The following is a 10,000-nucleotide window of genomic DNA, read 5'->3' as shown; positions in this document are numbered from 1 at the left end:
AAAGAAAGCAAATATATTAGCTAACAGTTTCTAATATTAGCTTATGCCTTTAATGACACTAGTTAATAAAGTAATGAATATGGTATTTTAGGGTAGTTATGTGGGACAGTGTATTACATATATTGTTGGCAAAATTAAGTCATTTCAGTCATTTCTCGTGTCCTTGTGAAAATAATGTGCAGTGTAAATATCCACAAACATTTGGTACATGTATTCTTCCATATCAATGAATCATTAATAGATTAAATAGTTATTTAGCATGCATACCATGACACAATATCGATGGTCGTTTTCTATCGTTGAAAATGAATTAATTTTAAAGCACTAACACCAGTTACATATTTCAACATGATATAGAGCGGCACAAATAGATGTAATAATAACCCATTGAATACTGACGCCTTCTGGGGTGACACCTCTCAACTTTCGAATATCTATGCGAAAAGCTCATCGGTCATTCACATGCAGTTATTCTGGTTCATGCTCAGGCCTTCGATCAGGGAAGTCACGGGACAAAGGAGGGATGCCTGTTGACGATTGCTGTCAAGTTTTATTCCTCACACAAGTTTAGCATAATCTGTTGGATGTATTCTTTTCTCTTGATTCGTAGCAACATTTACTCCATCTTGAGTGACCAGAGACGAATCACAAGCAACCAGCTTCATTTGTTGTTCATGAACTTCCTTTAGCAGACAGTTATGGGTTCTTGCACAGCAAGAACACTGATCTATTGTTGGACGCATGGCATTCTTAATTTTCTGGAAAAAAATAAGCTTATGTTTAGCATTGCACGAGTGAGATGAAGAATATGAATTTTGTTGCCACATGTGGATACACCTTTCCCTTTCAACAATTCTGGAGAAGCGAACGTACTTCACATACAGTTGAGCCTTTAGCTCTGGTTACTTCGAGCACAGCGAGGACTGGAGTCGGTACAATGGACATGGACGCTATGATCCACCCAAGGCCAATCGCCCAGTCTGGATAAATGTATTTTCCTTTATTGAAGGTTGGTTCCTTGTAGTCTACAAGGGAAAATATCCAGATTGCCTGAGAGTAAATGTGAAAGAGGAAATTTAGAAATATTTTGAGTAAATCGACAAACAGATGACATCAAGCATGTTTTCTTTAACTCTAGCTAAATAAAAATGATATAAATATTAACCTAACAGCTTTCGTCTTGGCCATGGCAATAGACCCTAGTCATGACATGAAACTGCTACTAAGTACAAGCCCATAATATACGTAATAGTTATGTTAGTTTTGCCCGATAAAAGTTGTTGCTTCTAGAGTTGATGGCTCACTCCCAATATGTAAACAACAGAGTATATAAATTGAATTAATAATAACATCCATGTATTCAATTTGCTTTCGGAAATACAAGTTTTACTTACAAGTATGAGCACTGGAGCAGCGAAGTACCAGCAGCAACGGAAATACAACGAAGGTAATTTTCCAGTCATTTCCTTGAGGTTTCCAGCCAGTCGGCCAGCACCGTATATCCACACCACAGCTATGACCTCGAAGAAGGCCACGTACATGAGGGAAACAGAGGCAGCATAGTAGTCTATTAGCTGGAAAAAGTAGATTCCGCCCTGTAAAAAGACGTGATATATTGAATATATTGTAAAATATCATGGTTTTATTAAAGGAGGCCAAATATAAGAGTATATCTATTCAGTGTCAAAGTCTTATTAACGGATATCATTAGCACAATCTGTTTACTATGAAAAGAACGAGCGGTGTCAATGCTGCGCCTCTCACGCATTTTGCTGGTTGTTGGAGGAGGACTTAAGGTGCATGGAACGTTGGGTAATTGTATCTGTATGCTTTGTATTGGTGAATGTCCACTGTATTGACGATGAGAGGTGCAACAACTATGTTTCTAAATACATACAATATTCATAAATCATTAATTCAAATGACCTCATCCTGTTGGAGTCCTGGTTAAAAAACAATGTTCTGGTTAAAAAACACACCAGAAGATATGACAGCATCTTTGATTTAAACACTGGCGTAATTTACTAGATTGTAGTTGTCCATAACCTATCCAATCAAATTTCCAGTTATATCATAATGATAGAAATCATCCCAACAAGCAAGCTACTGATTGCAAGCCATTAAGCAGCTCCTCGTTCGCAATAAAGACCATAAAAGAGGAACAAAGTAGCCATCAAAAGTGTGGCACTAATTCAAACGACATAAGTATTGCTGCAACAATATCTTAAAATAAAAAGAGAAAAAAAATGAGTGTGCAACCAACTAACTAATATTATTTTTGGAAGTAAGAAAGACTGCTTTCCAGAATAAAGCTGAATAGGGAGAACGCCTTGCCGAGGAAAAAATAGCAACGAGATTTCTATGCCATACAGAGCATTATTTCCCATTCTGGATCAAATAATTATCATGAAACCAAGCATGGTGTTGAGATCAAGAACAGATGGGTTGAATACGCGTTGTCGGGTAAACGTCGGTATTTCGTTATATAAGTAAATAGTGTGGTGTGACCTTAGGATTTATTTATCAACGGGGCTCAAGTAGAGATTGAAGCAGGGCCGTTGTCTGACTTCGGTTCTATTGTCATTATGAAATAGCCGTAGCTTTGCCCTATCTAGGTTGCTTGAAGAATTTGTATAAGTTATATTAAAGTTACTCCGATTTAAGAAGAGGGTTCTTGTGAGTCCAAAGACTGACAGGGTTTCATTTTATCCCAAAGAAATGTCTTCATATAGCATCGTCTTACCTCCGTTACATTCGGAAGACCAGAAATAAAAGAGATTAAGCACACAATCATTACAAGAATCTCGTGATGCTTCAGGTATTTCTTGATCCATTTCGGAAACTCATCTTGGAGAGAAGTAATGATAACCTGTAACGAGATATTCATGTAGCCTTATTTGGAAGTTTTTTGAGTTATTTGCATATTTATTCATTATCCATTCGTTTTAATTGTTTGGCATGAACTTTGCTTTCTTTTCTCGTTGAATTTCACAATACACTTTCGTCTAGACTTCTAGAAATTTACTTATGCAGCAGTTACCTTTAAATGATATAAAAGGAGATTAATGTTAAATCGATCAATGATGACTTGTTATAAAGTAGCAAAATTGAGACTTTTTGCTTATATCAGTTTTTTTCTCATTTAAGACTGTTTCCAAGTAACTCCAGAGACAAGACAGATAAAATATCCAAGTTACCACAATAAACAACCTTAGCTTACCTCAACATTGGCAAACTGTGAATCGAGACCAAAGATAAGGAGCATTAAGAAGAAGAGGACGGACCACACCGCTGCGTAGGGCATTTTGGCGAGCGCTTGAGGGTATACTGTGAACACCAGACCTGGACCTTGGGTGAATTAATGTTTTGATCTTACTAGACGCAATTATTTTCATAACTTCATGATTTCATCAGACCAAATCAGAACAATTGGGAACGTTCTAAATAACTGACTGAAAGTAATATTAGATTCCGTACCTTGAGCGACGACATCATCAATATCTTTGCTTTGTTCCAGAGCAATGTTGCCAAGGGTTGAGAAGACAATCATCCCAGACAAAACAGACGTAAAGGAGTTGGTAAGACAGATGGCCCATGTGTCCAAAACAATATTGTTGTCAAGCTTATTGTAGGAAGCGAATGCAATCAATGATCCAAATGCAATCCCAATGCTGTTAAAATTCTGAGCTGCAGCGTTGACCCACACCTGGAACGGAGGTCAGATTGTGGTGACATGAAGCAATCCTATATGGATTCTAATATTGTGGATAATCTCTAATTTCCCTGCAGCTATACCTGGGCATCCATGAGTAGTTCCCACCGAGGTCTGAAAAAGTACTGGAGACCATCGCTAGCTCCCGGGAGTGTCAGCGCTCGCCAGAGGAAAGCGCCGATGAGAAGGTACGGAACGGTCGCCGTCACGTACACAACCTGGAAAGGGGAAAGGTAACTCCATCTTATGGTACAAAATATAAAGACAGATTTGTGGAAATCAAAGCTTCTATTCGTGCCCATATGTCCTGTTCATGCTCAAGATCGCATATATGTATATAAGCACCACACAAATAACACAGTAACGTGGACAGACAGATATGGTAAATTCATTTTGAATTTCCTACGTCCGAAGAAAAAAATCAAATAAAAATTGGAAACATCGAGTCATTAATTCTTTTATAATCTATCTATCTATCGGTCTATCTATATATCTGTCTATCTATCTATATGAATATATATATATGTATATATATATATATATATACACATATGTGAACTTACTTTTCCAGACGACTTAATGGACTTCCAGATACAAAAGTACACAAGTACCCAAGCGGCCAAAAGAGCGAGCACCAGCTCCACCCTGACTGATCCCATCGCCTCTATGCCCGCACTTTTCTGTAGAACGACTTCTCTGGAAAAGGCACACTTGGTAAATCCAAAATTGTGATGCTGATATTGATTTTAGTTTTCATTCACATTCTTCATTAATATATTTAATTCATTGTACAATATGTTTTAAAAAGTTACATTTGTGATCACTTATGCTCAACTTGAATTAGGGCAATCATTGACTTTGCTGATTATATTTTGATTTGTAATTTTGACATCATGTGGCCTTTTGAAGAACTCCTAACGCAGTTCCTTCTAGTCCTTTACTGGTACTGGTTAGGTCCACTGAACTCATGTGCCCCAGAAATGCTCGGCTCTATCTTTGTGGCTACATGATAACTACATAAGACACATTAATTACTTTCGCAAGATGCTCCACGAAGACATTGATTGTGTTCTGTGAGAATTGTGGTAGACACCTTGCAATAACAAAAATAAACAAAAGTAGACATACAAATAGTGAAATGTATCCAAACAAATTAGATTTTGGTTATCAACAGAATTTGGCTTATTTTGTTTGATGATGGATATACCATTCATCAACGCCTTGAAAAAGTTCCTTTAAAATGATATTTTAGTTGAGGGACATTAGTTATTATAATTTTCTTCTGACTGATGGTAAAAAACGATCAAGAACTGTCCATAGAAGGTAAAGGGCATGGAATCTTTAGGCCAGCAAGAGAAACGGAGCGCACATAAAGAAATTATGCAGTTCACAATTAGAATATTACGAACTCAAAATATTCCTCCGTAGCCGACTTGCTGCCATTGGGCGCGGTGACGTTGCCGCCATAATCATCAAAGCAAGCGACGGTCCACGTTGCGTTGCAGTTTTTCCAAGGCAGATCATCAGTGAAGGACTGAATCATGTAAAATAAGGACCACGCTATGATGATATTGTAGTAAGTTCCCACCAGGAAGGACATGACCACTGTTCCCACTCCAGCGCCTGAAAGGATACCGAACAGAGGAACTGTAATCGTTCCTTGGAGTATTTATGCACGAAATGAGAGGGAAAAGAGAGTGACAGCGACATCTGTTAAAAAAAAAAAAAATCACACAGAGGATCTTGAGTGACATTAACTACTAAGTGAAAACATGTAATATTCTCTTGGCTGTACATATAGACATAGCAATGTGGCAATCGATGGAACTAGTTTACATGCATGCTTCCCTGAGAATGATATGACAGGATGCCAGCCATACAGTTACCTTTCAGCAAAGGGCAGAGTTTGGCCAGAGCTCCCACAGGGCCTCGTCGCGTGAACTGGCCCACCGTCAGTTCCATGAGCAGCAGGGGGATGCCGCACACGAACAGCATTATGAAGTAGGGAATTAGAAATGCACCTGATGAAGATAATGTCCTTGTAAGTTAAATGACAGGGCCGATGGGAACAAACGGTGAAGAAGGTGTGACTTTCTTTAAACATATCGCAACTGAAGGGAATAAAAGATGCATATATGCTAACAATATATACATATATATGTATATATACATACATATATGTATATGTACAATAAATATATATATTAAAAGATACAAATACATCACTGTGTACACACACACACACACCACACACACACGCACACACACACACACACACACACACACACACACACACACGCACACACACACACACACACACACAAATATATATATATATATATATATATATATATATATATATATATATATATATATATATATATAATTACATGTATGTATATAGTCATGTATTTTATAGTGATGTCTTTTAATATACATATATTGTATTGCACATATACATATATGTATATGTATATATATGTAAATGTATATATATACATATATATATGTGTGTGTGTGTGTGTGTGTGTGTGTGTGTGCAAGGGAAGTGCATCGCTGTATATCTTTTAGCATCTTCCAAGTTTTGAAACTGATTCTAACGGCCACACTGCCTCGCCAGCGCTAGTCCTACATCCTCATCAACTCCGCAAATGGCGTCAATATCACGTGTTAACAGCTTTAACCTTCCTAACCTTCAACAAATTTACGAACTGTTATGTACATGAACAATATAGAGATAATAACACTATAGCAGAATGTGGGATGTAAATAATATTAATACGGTATGTAAAATATGTAATAAGCTTGCAGAACGCAATACTATGAAATGGTTTAACAGAGATTAAGCTGAATAAGGACAAAAAGAATGGAATAGAGAGCGACAAGACAAAGGACTCACCTCCACCGCTCTTATAGCACAGATAAGGGAATCTCCACAGGTTACCCAGACCAACAGAGTAACCGATGCACGCCAGCACGAACTGTAATTTGTTCGCCCAGTTCAGCCTCGTCTGCACGCCCTCATTGGTTCCAGACTGGTTTTTCGGTTGGACGTACCTGTGCACGGAATAGAAGTAATAAACAGTTTGAACTTAAATACACGCAGAAAGGCGTATGGTTGGACGAGGGTGGCCGTGTGGTTCGGCCTCGCCTACCTCTCCAACTCCAGCAGCGTCTCCTCCTCCTCTCGCTCCGTCGTCTCATCGGGGCGACTCGTGCCTGTAGTCGCTGACATGGCGTCTCTTCCATCTCCCTCATGTCTACAACGTTCTTCTTTCTCCTTAGATTTCCCGACCGGAACCTGACACATGGCGCCTCTAACTTGCTGCCGTCCGAAGGGAGACTTGGCTGCTTGGCTGACTGTGTGCCGAGAGAGAATGGCTTCTGTCTTTTTTTCTAGTTGTTTCGAGGGGCGATGGCTGTCAGATGTCTTTTCCCCCGAGGGATCTCTGCCTTACTGCAGGCACCTCTTGTTGTGACCTCTTAATCATATGAAAAATATTATGATTTTTTAAGCTGCAGTTAAACTTTCCATTAACTTTCCATTGACTATAACTATGGCGAAAATCAACCGCAAATTTGCAAGATCAGAAACAGATCAGGCGCAGGTTAGAGGACACCCTTGCAATGTAGTCTTCCCTCTCTGGCGGCTGCTGCTTGAATGGCGCAATGGCACGCTTAGCACATCCTCCTTTATAATATTAACTACGCTCAAGTCTGCAGGTGTGTGTGTGTGTGTGTGTGTGTGTGTGTGTGTGTGTGTGTGTGTGTGTGTGTGTGTGTGTGTGTGTGTGTGTGTGTGTGCGTAAGAACGTTTACTTGTATTTGTGTTGTGTGCGTTATCAGCATTAATGATAATTATGGGAATGTTAATAATGAGAAACAAAATTATAATAAATTTGGATAATGAACATAATTTTGATGGTAATGATATTGATAAATATGATAACACCAACAACAATAATTACAGCAACAGTAATAATAATAATGATAACAATAATGTAGATAATTATTAGACTACAGTAACTACTACTGTTAATGATCATAATGATGGTAAAGATAAGGAGAACAACAATAATGATAGTAATGATGATGATTATGATCATTATAATAATGATGATGATGAAAATGATGATGATGATGATTATGATAATGATAATACTGATGATGATGAAAATGATGATGATGATGATTATGATAATGATAATACTGATGATGATGATGATGAAAATGATCATGAGCATGATGATAATGATAAAGATAATGATGATGATAATAACAATGATAATGATTATAAGGGTAATGATGATAATGTGATGATTATAATGATAATGATGATGGTGATGATATTGATGGTGAGGAGGAGGTGGAGTAGGATGAGGATGATAATGATTATGATTATGATGATGAGGATAATCATGATAACGATAAGGAATTACTATAGCAATTAATAGTAATCATAATACTGCAGCAATGGATAATGATAATAACATTGCTAATGGTAACATTAATATCATTCAAATCAATGTAATTAGGGTAATCATTATAAACATCAGTCTCGTTACCATTACTACTAGAATCTTAATCATAATCATTGGTATTACTATCATCAGTATTATCGTCATTTTCATCAGTATCACTATTGCCACAAAAGTGCAATCAAACAACAGTGAAACTAATGATAAGAACACCATTTGTTATAATGATAGAATAATTGCTGGTAGTACTATTGATGCAAATATCAATCAATGACAATGATGATAATAATGAGAACAGTAATGATAATGATCATCGTTATCAAAGGAAGTGAAGGCATTGCAGCTGAGAAAATAGAAGAACAACGGAAGCATTTGAAATAAGGACCTTGCAACACCAATGTTAAGATTATCCGGACGAAGAACCGACTGCGGAATTGAAATCAATGTGCAACGGGAAAAATATCTTCACAATACATCACGTCGCCAACGTTATGGATTTTTTATGGGATTTTTTTTTTATAACGAACGTACGAGTGCATAAAAATGATGATATGAATAATAAAGATGATAATAAAGATGATAATGATGATGATAATGATTAAGATGATAATATTCATAATAGCAATAATAATAATGATAATGATAATAATGAAAATGATGATAATGATAATATTAATGAAAATAATAATAATAACACTGATTATGATAATAATAATAATAATAGTAATGATTATTTTCATCACAACAATTATCACAATTACTACCATTACTATTATTATTATTGTTTTTATTATCATTACCAATTACCGTCATCATCATCATTACTATTATTAGTCATTATTATTGTCATTATATTAGTTGCTATTATTATCTTTATAATTATTACAATCATCATTATCATCATTATTATTATCATCATAATTGTCATTATCATTATAATTGCCCTTATTGTTAATAGTATTATTAAAATTGTCATTAGTATTACTATTGTTACTATTATTACTATTATCATTATCGTCTTTATCCTTATTATCATCGCCAATACTAATATTACTGCTATTATTACCACTACCATTGTAATCATCATTGTTATCTTCCTTATGATAGTTTGCCATCAGCGCTCGCATTATTATAATCATTTTCATAATTATTCTTCACTTTATCATAATTCTCATAGTGGTTATGATTGTAGTAATAACCACATAAAAATGGTAATAATCAATTTTAGACTAAGTAAGTCGACCCAAAATCCCTCAGTAACAACAACACAGCGACAGTCCTACCCACTTCCCGCCGATTTTATTTATTTTTTTCTTCCTCGCAGCCATGGCATAGAACACGCCGAACGTTCGCATGCATTATGAATCCGGATTATTCAAGGTTGCGAATACCGTCTCATTTTTTAGCGGCGAGTTTTTATTATTATTGTTATTATAATCATTTGGGGGGAAAAGGGATATTTATAAGCTGGCAGGGGTTTCTGCTGAGAGTTTAACTAGCGACAGTTTTCAAACCGATCTCAAATCGAGGAGGTAACTGGCATTTAGTTATTTTATTGCAGGTATCCTTTTTGTTGGCAAGGTTTGGCAGTCTCGCTCCTTTCCCCTCCCCTGCCATCCTTACGCTGTGCAGAGACATGAAAGCTTCTGTCGCGACTCGTGCAGTAACAAGCTTGTAGAAAGTTCTCTAACTTGTCAGTTACCACAAACACGAATACCGCCCTTAAAAGAATGAGGTCGAAATTACAGATCACGAGGCTCACATACTTTACACTCTCACGGTTGACTCGAACAGCAAAGTCCTGCTGATC

General features: G+C 36.7%; 1 protein-coding gene and 2 long non-coding RNA genes across 4 annotated transcripts in view; 2 read left to right on the top strand and 1 right to left on the bottom strand.

The window, feature by feature from the left end:
* LOC122266206 (sodium- and chloride-dependent GABA transporter ine) overlaps positions 1-7,369 on the bottom strand; it is an 8,482-nt gene extending 1,113 nt beyond the window's left edge. The window contains exons 1-12 of one of the 2 annotated variants that reach the window (XM_086537090.1): positions 6,868-7,369; positions 6,612-6,769; positions 5,599-5,733; positions 5,122-5,335; positions 4,276-4,408; positions 3,796-3,930; positions 3,478-3,706; positions 3,221-3,348; positions 2,744-2,869; positions 1,395-1,574; positions 874-1,050; positions 1-758 (exon numbers count right to left, since the gene is read on the bottom strand). The exon at positions 1-758 is cut by the window's left edge and continues 1,113 nt beyond it. In XM_086537090.1, the coding sequence (XP_086393216.1) occupies positions 558-758; positions 874-1,050; positions 1,395-1,574; positions 2,744-2,869; positions 3,221-3,348; positions 3,478-3,706; positions 3,796-3,930; positions 4,276-4,408; positions 5,122-5,335; positions 5,599-5,733; positions 6,612-6,769; positions 6,868-7,022 (1,971 nt within the window). In that variant the 5' untranslated portion in view covers positions 7,023-7,369 and the 3' untranslated portion in view covers positions 1-557. Of the gene's footprint in view, positions 759-873; positions 1,051-1,394; positions 1,596-2,743; positions 2,870-3,220; positions 3,349-3,477; positions 3,707-3,795; positions 3,931-4,275; positions 4,409-5,121; positions 5,336-5,598; positions 5,734-6,611; positions 6,770-6,867 lie in introns of both variants that reach the window. The other variant, XM_043035827.2, reaches the window with a different exon arrangement.
* LOC122266216 (uncharacterized) lies at positions 2,960-4,401 on the top strand. The gene is made up of 4 exons (XR_006224387.2): positions 2,960-3,353; positions 3,518-3,578; positions 3,790-3,945; positions 4,284-4,401. It is a non-coding gene; the product is annotated as an uncharacterized LOC122266216 (long non-coding RNA).
* Positions 7,370-9,232: 1,863 nt separating the features above from the next.
* Positions 9,233-10,000, top strand: part of LOC122266221 (uncharacterized) — an 8,255-nt gene continuing 7,487 nt past the window's right edge. The window contains exon 1 of the long non-coding RNA XR_006224389.2: positions 9,233-10,000. This exon is cut by the window's right edge and continues 25 nt beyond it. This is a non-coding gene — a long non-coding RNA (uncharacterized LOC122266221).

The sequence above is a fragment of the Penaeus japonicus genome, unplaced genomic scaffold (genome assembly GCF_977035675.1).
Source record: "Penaeus japonicus unplaced genomic scaffold, GWHDUDI00000001_assembly GWHDUDI00000005, whole genome shotgun sequence".
NCBI lineage: Eukaryota > Metazoa > Arthropoda > Malacostraca > Decapoda > Penaeidae > Penaeus > Penaeus japonicus.
This window is presented reverse-complemented; position numbering and strand designations above follow the sequence as displayed.